This window comes from Crotalus tigris, unplaced genomic scaffold (genome assembly GCF_016545835.1).
Source record: "Crotalus tigris isolate CLP2741 ecotype Arizona unplaced genomic scaffold, ASM1654583v1 scf7180000018301.7375997, whole genome shotgun sequence".
NCBI classification, from domain to species: domain Eukaryota; kingdom Metazoa; phylum Chordata; class Lepidosauria; order Squamata; family Viperidae; genus Crotalus; species Crotalus tigris.
This window is the reverse complement of record NW_024096931.1, coordinates 7,088-20,676: the sequence shown is the minus strand read 5'-3', so window position 1 is coordinate 20,676 and position 13,589 is coordinate 7,088. Positions and strand designations below refer to the sequence as shown.

At 47.7% G+C, this 13,589-nt stretch overlaps 1 protein-coding gene across 1 annotated transcript in view; it reads left to right on the top strand.

Annotated features, from left to right (window-relative positions):
• The window catches only part of LOC120310819 (3-phosphoinositide-dependent protein kinase 1-like), a 36,937-nt gene extending 25,639 nt beyond the window's left edge, over positions 1–11,298 (top strand). Inside the window, exons 2-5 of the mRNA XM_039349643.1 lie at positions 8,943–9,167; positions 9,807–9,849; positions 10,007–10,144; positions 10,939–11,298. Coding sequence (XP_039205577.1) covers positions 8,943–9,167; positions 9,807–9,849; positions 10,007–10,144; positions 10,939–11,087 — 555 coding nt within the window. The 3' untranslated portion in view covers positions 11,088–11,298. The remainder of the gene's footprint in view (positions 1–8,942; positions 9,168–9,806; positions 9,850–10,006; positions 10,145–10,938) is intronic.
• The last annotated feature ends 2,291 nt before the right edge of the window (positions 11,299–13,589 follow it).

The following is a 13,589-nucleotide window of genomic DNA, read 5'->3' as shown; positions in this document are numbered from 1 at the left end:
GAAGGTCTCGTCCTCTACCATCGGTAGGTGGATTAGGGCATGCATCACTGGGGCATACCAGGCGGAGTCCTTGCAAGTCCCCAAGCATATCACGGCCCACTCCACAAGGAGTGCTGCCACCTCAGCAGCATGGGCCATGCAGGCTTCTATTGAAGAGGTATGCAGGGCAGCCACTTGGGCCTCGCCCTCTCCATTCATTCGCCATTACAAAATCGACAAGTACTCCTCTGCGGAGGCCTCCTTCGGTAGGAGGGTTCTCCAGCAGGTTCTAGACCAAAGTTACACACGGGACCAGTCTATTCCCCAACCCAAGGGACAATAGGCTTTGGTATGTCCCACTGCGTGGATTATCCATCTCCAGTGCTGGAGAAGGGGCGTTGACTTACCTGAACGCCTTTTCTCAGAACGGAGATGGATAATCCACACCCACCCTTATAGACTAGGATAATAGGGTATATTTAGTGGAGCCAAAACGTCTTACTGTCAGTCAATGGCTGCGCTCGTGTCAAGACTGGAGAATCATGGTCCAGGACGGGCGTGGCAACTTTGGCTGACTGATCTGATTGGCCAGGAATACAGTCTCAACCCACTGCGTGGATTATCCATCTCCGTGCTGAGAAAAGGCGTTCAGGTAAGTCAACGCCCCATCTCAGGCCCTCTGTGCCCTCCATTGGGGCTTTTTTCTGGTGCACCTTGACTGGCCACCTAAGGCCTCCAGGCAGAGCCCAGAGCGGGTCCCCAACCGTGCCTTCGGCATCTGACTCAATTGCCGTGACCAAAGCCCAGAGAGAATTTTTTGCTGGTCAGGTGGTCAGGGGAGCAATTTTGTTACTTGTTCCAATTTTGCTTCTGCCAACGGCTTGCCTGCCAGAGCTTCGCCTCAGTTTCCCTGAGACTGCTCAACCAGGATGGAGGACTCCACAATGCCTCACCCCATGGGCACTGTCTCTCCATCCTCCAGTTACGGCTGCCACAAATCCTCTGAACAGGCGGTGGCAGGCAAGCCCAAATCTAAGGCTAAGACCACTCTCAAGAAGCCTTCCAAGTTGCAGAAAAGCAAGCCAGCCGTAGACACCAGGCTCTGGAGAAGGAGTTCTCCAGAGCGCAGAGAGAGGCCGGATTGGAGACGGATCAAATGGTGGCACCGGAATTTGACCTTCCTTTAGGTCCTTCAACCTTGGCCCAGGGCGTGTGCTCTCTCATAGGGACACCCACCACACTTAGTTCCCCGTCTGAAATGACACAACACACATCAACCGTCTCGGGTTCAGCTCCAGAGGCCACCTTCACACCAACGGCTGCAGGGCTCAGGGGACCAGACATCGGAGACATTTTCTCCAACGGCCGCCTTGAGGCCTTGCTATCCAGGGTTGTGGACCGCGCTCTAGCAGAACGGTCCTTCCATCTATCCGGGCGGGGGGCTTCTACATCGGGCATGTCACCTTATGTCCCTCCTATAGGGTTTCCTATACTTCAGGAACCCACATCTCCTGCACACTCCTCCATGAGCGGATACTCATCCTCGCAGGGTGAGGAGCAGCCGGAATTTAATCTGTCAGAGGAGGAGGAACTTCCCCCTGAACTCTCCCCATCGGGAGGCTTGTTCAATTCTGTTTCTTCCCCTGCTTCGCAAGGCCACATCAACAGCAAACATAGGGTCCGATTAGTTCCCTCTGCTGCAGGCAACATCGGATTCCACTCCAAATCCGATAATTGTTGAAATGGTGGCAGCACAACATCACGTTCCATGTCCCTCTATTTTTCTTAAAGGGATCCAAAAAAAAAAAAACAGTGGGCCTCCCCTTCCTCCTTTCCTTCTGTAAGCGGGACTGATAAAAAAGATTTTTAGCACTTCCACAGATCTCACTGATACCCTGGAGGTCCCCAAGGTAGACAAAGCCTGCACCCCTCTGGTATCCCAGGCTGCGGTCGCTGGGGACATGTCAGAGGAGCTTAAAGCGGACAACAGAAAATGGGACCACACTTTTCGGAAGACCCATCAGTCAGCAGCATGGGCAATTAAAATGGCCATGTGCGTCCTTTTTTGTGTGGACCACCCTATTATGGCTTCATCAGCTTCAGGCCAGAATCCCTGCTGAGGACATCTGGACTCACCAGGACCTAAGCAAAATGGTGGCAGCCACTGAGTATGCTGCGGACGCGCCGCTTCAGTTGGCCACTTTTGCATCTAGGTCCCTTGCAGCCAACATTACAGCCAGAAAGATGCTATGGCTGAAACACTGGCAGGCTGACGCCAAAGCAAAATGGCATCTGGCAACTGCTCCATATCTGGGCTATAATCTTTTGGGGGAGGCCCTGGCCCCGTACCTTGTGGAAAACAAGGACAAGCGGAAGGTCATGGCTCACTTGAATAAACGGTCCGGCAAACGTCCCACTCCATACGTCCACAGGTAGTCCTTTCGGCCGGCAGCAAGTTCAACTGCCACTCAGCCCTCCCGCTCATACACACCCAGGCAGGACAGCCATATGACCGTCCGTATGACAGGCCAGTCTTTCAGCCTCGGCAACAGACCCAACCTAAGGGGCCATTTCGAGGGGCAGTTCGCCCCTATAGGAGGTCCAAGTGACTCTTACACCGCACTTCCCATCGGGGGAAGGCTGGCCCACTTCTTCCATCAGTGGGAACTCATATCCACGGACACCTGGGTCTTACAACCATCCAGTTTGGTCTGTCCCTGGATTCCTAGCTAGTTCCCCGAACCGCTTCATCTTGTCCCATTTCCCGGAATCCACTCAAACAGAGACTCACGCAGGAGGCCATTCAACATCTAGAGATTCAGGCCATAGAACCGGTACCGCCGGATCACATGGGAAGGGGATTCTACTCCATCCTTTTTGTGATTCCCCAATCCTCAGAAGGATGGAGAGCAATTCTGGACCTCAAGGGTCTGAATTATTACATCACATACAAGAAGTTCATGATGCAATCCCTCCAGTCCATCCTGGGAGGCATCAGACAAGGAGACTTCCTGGCATCAATAGACCTCACAGAAGCGTATCTTCACATCCCCATCTATCCAGCTCACCAGCGGTTCCTCAGGTTCTCTTACAAGGGCAGTCATTTCCAGTACAAGGCCCTTCCTTTTGGCCTCTCCTCGGCTCCCAGGGTGCTCATCAAGATCCCAGCTGTACTGGCTGACCACTTACGGAAGGTACCGGTACGCGTCCAGTGTTGCCTGGATGACTTCTTGATCCAAATGTCCTCCTTCCAGGTAGCTTAGTCGGATCTGCAACTAATTATTCAGGTCCTCCAACAGCACAGGTTCTCGATCAACTTCCAAAAAACCCAGACAGTTCCCTCATCCAGGCTTCTGCACCTGGGAGCCATCATAGACACCACAAACTGCATGGTTTATCTCTCCCAGGAGCGATTGGTCAGCATCAGGGATCTGGCTTGTCGGGTGTACAAGGACCACACTGTTCCACCAGACTTGCTCTCCAGTTTCTGGCAAAGATGGTCTCCTGCATAGCCATAGTTCCCTGGGCCAGACTCCACTTGCGGGAGCTTCAATGGTTCCTCCTGCCATTCCAACGGGTGAATGCCAGTGCATCCAACCGCCAGGTCAGGCTCCCGGTCCACACCTTCAGATCTCTACGATGGTGGTTCTCACGAGCAGGTCCAAGGGGTCACCTTTCAAGGAGCTGGACCACGCCACCATCACGACAGACGCCAGTCTATTCGGTTGGGGTGCCCATCTACAGTCTCAATTTATGCAGGGCCGTTGGTCCCGCGCAGACTTGAGACACAAAGCAATTGGCTAGAGCTCAGGGCCATCCATTTAGCTCTTCGCCAATTCCGACTCTGGATCAGGAGCCATCACGTATGGATCCTCATGGACAAAGTGGCGTCCAAGGCCCATGTGAACCGGCAGGGAGGTACCAGGTCCAGGTCCCTTATGTCTGAGACACGGCTCCTGGGCAGAGTCTAACCTGGCCCCTCTCAGGGCCGAACACATCTCGGGGGTCAAGTACCAGCAGGCAGACTTTCTGAGTCGCTCTACGGTAGACCCCTCGGAAGGGGGATTGCATCTGGATCTCTTTTCCGAGATCTCCTGCAGATTCGGCCATCCAATCCTCGACCTGTTTGCGTCGTCAAATAATGCCCAACTCCCCAGGTACTTTTCCCATTATTACCTTCCAGGGACGGAGGGGATGGACGCCCTGCAGACTCCGTGGCCGCAGGGTCTCCTTTATGCCTTCCCTCCCCTCCCGCTCAATCCAGCGACCATCCGCAAACTGCTCCAGGATCAGGCGGAAGTGATCCTCATGGCCCCGTACTGGCCACAGAGGCCCTGGTTTGCCGATCTGATAAATCTCTCCCGGTCTCCCTTGAGGAAGATTCCTCCACATCGGGTGTCCTTGCACCAAGGGGTCCTCCAATACCCGGACCCTCAGTGGTTGCACTTGACCGTTTAGCGCTTGAGCGCAGCATCATGACACAGGAGTTATTCTCATCACGGGCAATCACTATGATTCAGACCTCTCGTTGCCCAGCGACCAATTGCATTTATGATTCTACTTGGAAGAACTTTTGCAATTGGTGCAGAAGGTGACAACTGGATGTCTACAAATTAACCATCCCCCAGATCGTAGATTATCTTCTGGACGGTCTAGACAGAAGCCTGGCTCCTGCGACCATTTGTAGGCAGGTGGCAGCCCTATCCACGTTACTCACTTGTAAGGATTCAGTTCCTTTAGCTCGCCATCCTAGAATACGAGCCTTCATCAAGGGTGCATGCAACACCAGACCTCCCGTGGTGCATAGGTACCTTTCTTGGGAGCAGCCTTGTGTGCTTCGCGCTTTAACAAAGCCACCCTTTGAGCCCATTGCTAATATACCATTGCGGGCCTTGTCCCTTGTCGCCATTACGTCAGCCAGGCGTATCTCCAAACTGGCTGCTCTCTCAGTCAGGAATGACCTTTGCATCTTCCACCGAGACCGGGTGGTCCTTTGGTTGGATCCCGCTTTCGTGCCCAAGGTCAACTCACTTTTCCATAGGGCACGGAAATCATTTTACAAAATTTTTGCCCCAATACTGCCCATGACTTAGAGTGGCAGTGGCACACTCTGGACGTCCGCAGGGCCCTTCAGTGTTACATCAAACATATGGAGCCTCTTCGCAGATCTGAGGCCCTCTTTATTTCCTTCCGCCGGCTTCTCTGGGACAGAAGGTGTCTGCTGGCACTACAGGCAGGTGGATCAGGACCTGTATCGCGGAGGCATACCAGTCTTCTTCCCTGCCGACTCCAAGTCATATCACAGCCCATTCCACTCGCAGAGCTGCGACATCTGCGGTATGGGCCACACAGGCGTCCATCGAGGAGATTTGCAGGGCTGCAACATGGTCCTCGCCTTCCCCGTTCATACACCATTATTGACCGCTTCGCTTCCGCTTCCTTTGGTCGGAGGGTCCTTCAGCAGGTGGTCTCCCGGGATGTAAATCCGGCCTTATCTGTTTCCCACCCTTAGGGACAGTGAGGCTTTGGTATGTCCCATTGGTGGATTCTCTATCTCCTGTACCGGAGAAGGGACGTTGTCTTACCTGAACGCCTTTTCTCAGTACGGAGATGGAGAATCCACACCCGCCCTTTAGGTCAGTTAGGCCGGTATTAAGGGATTGAGAGCCAACACCTCGTCCACCTTCAGCCACTTTTGCCCTCGTCAGGACTGTATCTCCTAGCAAGAGGGGGCGTGTCAAGTTTGGCTACTTGGTCTCAAGAGCAGGCAGACAGAGAAAACCCATTGGTGAATTCTCCATCTCCGTACTGAGAAAAGGCATTCAGGTAAGACAACGCCCATTCACCTTGATTTTATTCAGTACACAAGAACGTTTTCTTGTAAATTCTAGAGAAATGTATTTGAGAAACCTCCACTCTAATTTAGCAAAGGTCTCAACTAAATTGCAGAAAACAAGAAAAGAACGATAACTTAATTGTCAGAGCACTTCACAAAATCCCTGGGAACATTTCTAGTTGATTATCAAGAGGTGATGGAGAAAACTCTCTCACGCGTGACCTCTTCTAATTTCTGGAACCCATTATGGTGACAGGCAATAGTTATCTAAAAGATTAAATGAGCCAACTTACTTGACGTTGCTTCTCTTCTTAAAATCAAATGGATGCGTATCTGTCATATCTATATTATATGTGGCACCGAATCAGGTAGTTTTTTTCTAATAAGTTCCTAAGATCCAGTCTGAGCCAATCTACAAGAAAGTATTATAGAAACAAAGTGGCTGAATTTTGAGGAAGAAGTTTTCATTGAGAGCAGACTAAACCAGATTTTGCCAAGCAAAAATGGAAAGTGAGGCTTTGATGAACTTGCCTGAGTGTAAAAAGCTACCTGTGGCAAACAGAGTCATTCTCAGGTGTCTGGGCAGACGGAAAGTCCCGTCCCTGGTCATGCTACTTGGGGCTATTATAAATACTGTATCGGCATGTTGCATTCTGGCAATGGCAGATTTCTAATTGGAGTGTTTGAGGAGCTGTTCTTGCTCCCCTTTGGTTAATCGCTCTCCTGTATTGGATTCCTAGAGGTCTTTCTCCTGCTTTGGGCTTCAGGGCCTGTGCATGCAGCCACGTGCGCTGGGCTCATTTTCACGTCTTGGTCTCTGCAGACATCTCTGTGAGCCTTCTGGCTAGCACACTTTGTGAAGCTGCAGGAGGAGGCTGAATGACCTGGCCTGCCCTGATGGGCTGAACCAAGGTATTTCAAATGTGATTCCAGTGCAGGGGGACAGGAAGAAAGCAGCTGTGAATGGGCGATTGCCCTTCTCCTGAAAAATCCAAGACCCGTCAAATTCTGAAGCCTTTCCTATGGGCTGAGGTCAATGTTGTGTTTTAGCTGCGGCTTTCTGCTTGTCTGCTTCAAGTGCTGCAGATTTTGCGAGATAACAAGGGTTGTGGGCTGATTTTATGGTTTCCAGGCTCTCTGGATTTGTCTTGACAGGAAAAGGCATCTTTTTGCTGAAATTTAGTAAGTAATTCTGAGGGGTTAAGTAAAAGCTCAGAAAAGAAGAAGATCAGAAAAATATATGGCAATTCCACAGTAGAATTAAGGGTATTTTAAAAAAATATTTAAAAAATAAGGCATTATTGCTTACATATCTATATACAGTCGTACTTTGGTACTCAGCTGCTTTGAAACTCATCAAATTTGGTACACAATGCATTTTGATGCTAAAATTTTGTGCCGATATTCATCCTTTGGTACTTAGCGCACAAGCTAGAACTTGTAGATGTTGGCTGTCTTGTGACTCACTACATTATTTCTTATGGGAAAAAATTGTTTGGTACTCAACACAACTCCAGGAACCAATTAGCGATGAGTATCGAGTTACCTCTCTCTCTATAAATATACATGTATGTACATACGTACAGTATTAAGTGGAGACTAATGTCTTTCAGGCTTAGTACAACACTTAATACTAGTTGAGTATTACTAGTACTTAGTACTAATCAAATACTAGTTGATAGGTAACTCTGCCAGGATCCAAATAAGAACAAAACCCAGGAGAGAACGAAGATTTGGTTTATTCCACTTGCTGCTCATTGGCAGTTGAAAGAAGGCGCTGATCACTGCCGGTCCTGCTCACAAATCTTTCAAGCTGACAGGAAGCAATTTTGGCTTTTTTCTGGTCTACCAAGCTGGGAGGCTTGCGGACTGATCTTTTGGAAGTGAGCAGCAGCCATTTTTAGCAAACTGCGCTGGACGTTTCCTGAGAGAATTCCTGAGTGGTTATTCTTTGAGGGGAATCTTTTGGGTCTCCTTGTCCCAGCAGCCTTTCAAACGCTGCTCTGTGAGGGCATCCGTCTGGTTCTCTTTAAAAATATTAAAAATAACCGAACTCTTAGAGATTTCACAGGGTTGAGAGGAAAGTCTGGGGCTAGAAATAATTCATTATGCTAAATCTTGAAATTCTTACGGAAGCAAGAGAAATATGAAAGTATTTGGAAGGAAGTGAATTGTAGAACAAAACTGTTAAAATTACTGTAGTGCTTAAAGTTATTAAAAATAATACTTTGCACTTAATACTGTTCCCTAGAACTTTTATCTCCAAGACTTCCTGACAGTTAGAACAATTAACCAGTGGAACAACCTGCCTCCAGGAGCGGTAAATGCTCCAACACTGGAAGTTTTTAAGAAGAGACTGGACAGCCATTTGTCTGAAATGGTGTAGGGTTCCTGCCTGAGCAGGGGGTTGGACTCAATGACCTCCAAGGTCCCTTCCAACTTTATTATTGTTGTTGTTGTTGTTGTTGTTATTATTATTATTATTATTAATGGGTCATGAGGAGAGCTAGCAAATGCCCTGATCTATAGCTCACCTCAGGTTTACACACACACACACACACGCAAACAAACACACATAGACACACTTTGCTACTGCTGCTGCTGCTACTTGAGTTTGCAATTCAACGTCTTGGAAGCCTCTTGGAGTCGGCCAAACTGCCCAGCACCCTAAGCTGTTGAATTTTTTATCCGATCATTTCTTTTAGCAGGAAATTTAGACGTTCAGTATAGGCAGGGTTGGGACTCAAATATGACTGCTGAAAAGTGAAGCACTGATTTTCTGGTCTGGTGCAACCCAAACTGTCTGGTCAACACAGAGGACCGAGCCTGCTCAGCAGAGTTTCAGTTGGCAGAGAATAAAAGAAAGGGATGAAGAAGAAGCGGGAGAACACCGGTTGCCTCGCTTGAACCCTAAGCAAGAAAAGGACCTTTTAGAGCCCAAAACTAGGCAAGCTGCTATGAGGTCACCTCTGACTTGGGTTGTGGACATTTAGGCCAAGTGAGTTTGGGTGACACGACAGCCAGTGCCTGCAAGGTTTCTTACAGCGCTTTGTGATTTGGCAGTTTTTGTTTTGTGACCGTTGATAGATTGAGAGCCACAACATTGAGTGTACTTTCTACTTTGCAGTATGATGCTGTTCCTATCCAGTCCAGTGTGGCTTTATGTTCCTGTTCATCTCCATCAATGGTGAGGAACCAGGTGGATTCCAGCCTTCAGCCTGTTGCTGCTGCCTGTGGCAGCAGACAGGAATTGAATATGGAGAGCACCTTGCAACAACCTCCACAGCCTCGAAAGAAACGCCCAGAGGACTTTAAGTTTGGGAAGATTCTTGGGGAAGGATCTTTTTCCACAGTGAGTATCTGTGGCAGCTGCTCGTGTTTGTATCCGGAATGCTAATGCAGAGTCATTGACTTTTATCTGCAGGACGCCAAACCAGATGTGCTGCAGTCACTGCTTTTTTCCTGGCCTTTGCTCTTGGTGACAAGCCTGCCTAGGCCATTGAATGCCTGATCTTCAGAATGTGTCCCTTAGACAGACTTTGCTTTTCTCCCTTGCTTCCCATTCCTATTTTTCCTCCCCAAAGTGTTGCATTTTCTTCAGATGCCTGATTTCTATGGATCCCTATAAGATTGTGGATCTTGTCTGCTCTGCGCATGCAAAACATTCTGAGAAACAGAGTAAGTAAGATCGGCTGAACAGTCTTGGTAGGACTCACAATGGAGAGCAAGTGGCTGAATTAACCTGATATTTTTCTATCCCCATTTTGTAAGAATGGTGTGTTAGACTTGCACTCCTGATGCCCTCTAGATACTAAACTAGATACTTCAGCAAGGCCTTTGTGTGCTTAACCCCTTTGTCAGCCCTGATTACGACAGCGTCCAGATAAAGAGCTCCTGGCTGCATAAGAACGTAGACAATACTGCAATTTTGCATCCCAGTGCTTGTCACATGCTCCAAATGTAACCAGGTTTCTCTTTCCCTTAAAAACAGGTTGTCCTGGCCAGAGAATTGACTTCCTCCCGAGAATATGCCAGTGAGTATCACTTGCTTTTTTGGTTGTAGTTTGTTGATGACCCTCTAAACCACATTTGATATTGCTACAAGGTGTGACAATTGCACTTGGTCAAAGCAGAGTGTGGGATTCATTGATCGAGGTCAAAATGTCTAGTAACTTGTCTGTTGTTTAAAAGTTAAAATTCTAGAGAAGCGTCATATCATCAAAGAGAATAAGGTCCCCTACGTGACCAGGGAGAGAGATGTGATGTCCCGCCTGGATCACCCTTTCTTTGTGAAGCTCTACTTCACATTTCAAGATGAAGAAAAGCTCTGTATCCTTTCCTGTGTTGGAATGGCAGTATTGTGGGCAAAAATGGAAGGGTGTCTCTTGCGACGGTGGTTGAAATGGAACTGGAATTCCAACTGTGTGTGCTGAATGCTGAATCTCATGAGCTTCTCGATGGCTTTAAGGCCAGAAAGGGCATCCTACGATTTCAGAGCCACCTCCAGTTGCAGAAAAGTTGCAGAAAACCAAGGGCACCATTTCTGTCATGGGAAATAGTAAAAAACTAAAATATATGCTCCAGAGGCAGTTCAACTTATGACCGTGCAACCATGGTTCAAAGTTACAAAAAGCCTTGGAAAGAGTGACTTACACACTGTCAAACCAACTCACTTGGGGGATTGCCATGCAACCACCAGGCAAGCAGCTCATATTTACAGCTGCTCACCTGATTGCTATTTGTGACTGTTTTGGCTGATTTCTATAAAAAATGCCTATTGGGGAAGCTGGCTTTGCTTGATGACCACATGATTTTCTTAATGAATGCATCATTTGCATAACAACCATGTAAAAGTCCTACAATTTGGATCTGACTTGATTTATGACCGCAATGGAAATTCCAGTCCCAATTATGGTCCTAAAACGAGTAGTAGCTCTAATTAATAGCTAGTAAACCCCCCTCCCCCCTACCAAGTCCAGGAAAGAACCTGAAAGACCAGTAAATATCCTTCCCCTCCACCAGGCTTCTTTCCAGTCTCCTGGCTTTCTCTTTAGCACCGTCTCCAATACGTGCCTGTGTAGTTTGGATCACCCAATAGAAATAATTCTTAACTTGCCGTTCAGATTTTGGTCTCAGTTACGCTAAAAATGGAGAGCTTCTAAAATACATCCGAAAGATTGGTTCGTTTGATGAGACATGTACAAGGTTTTATACTGCTGAAATAGTGGCTGCATTAGAGTACTTGCATGGAAAGGGAATTATCCATAGGTAATGTATTTTGAATATATGCATCTCCTGGTTCATTTAGCTGTCCTTGGTTGTCTCTCTATCGTGTGACTGTATAAGCAGAAGGCCTTGGGAAGCCATTTTCCCAGCAGCTGCTGGTTGAGACTTTAAATTTCTCTTCCAGTGCAGTGTGACATTTGCCAACAGGAACATCTATGCTTTTGAAGCTGAGTGAGGCAAAAATATTGGAGATGTCTCTGCACTGCCCTTGCTTTTTTGAAGATTGACCTCTTTAACCTTTTCTGCTCGCCTACTACAAGAAAGGAAAGGGCTTGTCTCCCTTTTTTTTGTCCCATGCCTAGAGCGCTTGTGTGGCTGCAGTCAGAGTGGTGGGTGCAGGATGCTGGGTTTATCCCTGCACCCTTAGTCCTCTGGGGAGCTCCGTCCTGAGTCACAGAGCTTGTTCAGGCCTTGCACATGCTAACGGCAAACAAGGACACACAGCTCATTGGCTACATTCACAGTTCAGGTTTTTTGTCTTAACTTCTCCCTCCCTTCTGCCATCTCCTAATAACTCTTCCCTGATCCCCAAAATCTCTGATGGATGAGTGGATGTATGAAATAAATGAAACAATCAAAAAAACTGAGGTTATATGTTAATTCAAATTTCACGTATTTCTGTAAGACACGTGAACTTCATGAAGCTATGATTCAACGCTACTCCTAGATGGATTACTGCAACTTTCTTGACATGGGGCTGCCCTTGAAAACCATCCAGAAATTAGCAGTAGCCCTGATGATGCTAGTTTGGGTAACTTAACATTTGCAAGAAAACAACCAAGCTCATAGAGCACCAAGGATCCCCCCCCAATCCAGAAATTACAACTGCTCCAGAATGGGGTGGGACGTGCTGTTCTGGGTGCTCCACAGATGGCCCTTATTTATTTATTTCCACCCATCTTGCCACAACACTGCTCCATGAGCTGCCCTGGTTTCCATTTTTTTTCTGGGTGCAGCTCAAGGTGCTGGTTGCTTGCAGGGCTGCCTCTCCCTGAGGGATCTGCCTGTCCCATCGGCTCAGGTACTTTCTGTCACAGGCTGGCCTCTGGTGGGAAGTGGGAAGCATCCCTCCTTCATCTTAATTATTCCTACCCTACAAAGTCCTTCAGAGGAAGAGGAAGGCTTTGAGGAGTTACCCCTTTTCACAAGTCTTGGGTGAGGCTGAGCTGGAGGCCAGCCTGGGAGCACTGAGGCCTGGAAGAACATGGCCCGGAGTGCCTAGAGATTTCTCTTTTTTTAAAAAAAAAAATGTACTGTTTTGCGGGCCACCCAGGATTGTGGTTCATAATAGGGACGGTAAATAAATAAATTATTTATAAAAAATTGGAAAAGATGGATAGCTTTTTCACAGATGCAAATTGCCATCTTGGGCAAAAGTGTTAAATAGATGTTTAAAATACTTTTCCTTTAACTATGTTTTTAGGTGTACTGGTTCATTTTTTTTTAATCTTGCCTTTTTTGTAGGATTTGGTCGTTTTCAAAATGTTTTCGACCTTGTGTGAGAAAAGCTTCTTTCTGTGGATGTTTAAAACATTTGATTTTTTTCTCAGGATTTCTTGTGAGTCTGGAAATAAGTAAAGCTTCTGCTAAATCTAAAGTTCATGATAATTGATAATTATACACAGTCCTTGTCACATGGATAGATTTTCTGCAGGGTGGTCTCTGCCCAGCCTGCTCCTTCAGATTTTATTTAAAACATTTATAGAATTGCCCATCTTTTGGTAACTCTGGGCAGCTCCCAATAAAAGATCTACTAATGGATTGGACTATTGCAATGCAGTCTACATGAAGCTACCTGGAAGCTTCAGCTTGTGCAGAATGCAGTCATGCAAGCCATGCTAAGTGCCCAAAGAAAGGCAGATATAATACCTCTGCTCCATGAACTGCCCTGGGTGCCAATTTGCTTCCAGGTCCCTTCGCCCCATCATATCCCCGCTTCCCAGTTGTTCAGGCAGGGAAGGCCTGCTACAGACTCCGTCAGTCAAGGAATTTTCCTGTTGGCGTCTAGGTAGAGGGCCTTCTCTGCCACTGTCCCCGCGTTGTGGAGCATCTTGCCTCCAGAGGTAAGGAAAGCCTTGGCTTTCCACAAAGGGGTCAAAACTGGGTTGTGCAGTCTTGCGTGGGGGAACATAGAGGCCCACATAAGGGGCTGGCTGGTCCCATGAGAACCTCTCACACACACCTGTACTAAAAACTGCTAACCCCACTTCTTGGAATTCTTCACCTTCCAAATGTCAAGGTTCCGGCTGATGATCCCAACGAAGTAAACAGACCTGAGAGATTCCGATCTCTAAAAAATAGAAAACCAGCTCTGGCAAATTGGCGCCAGAAAGATAATTCAAAGAGTGAAACCTTCCCTCCCCTCTCTGACATTTCAGATTGTCTAATTATTCTTCAGGCAGTTGTTATCCGAAGAAAGTCTTTGCTGGCCATAACATCTCTCCTGCAATCTTGCTTCCCATGCGGAGAGAAACCAGCTGTGCATTCC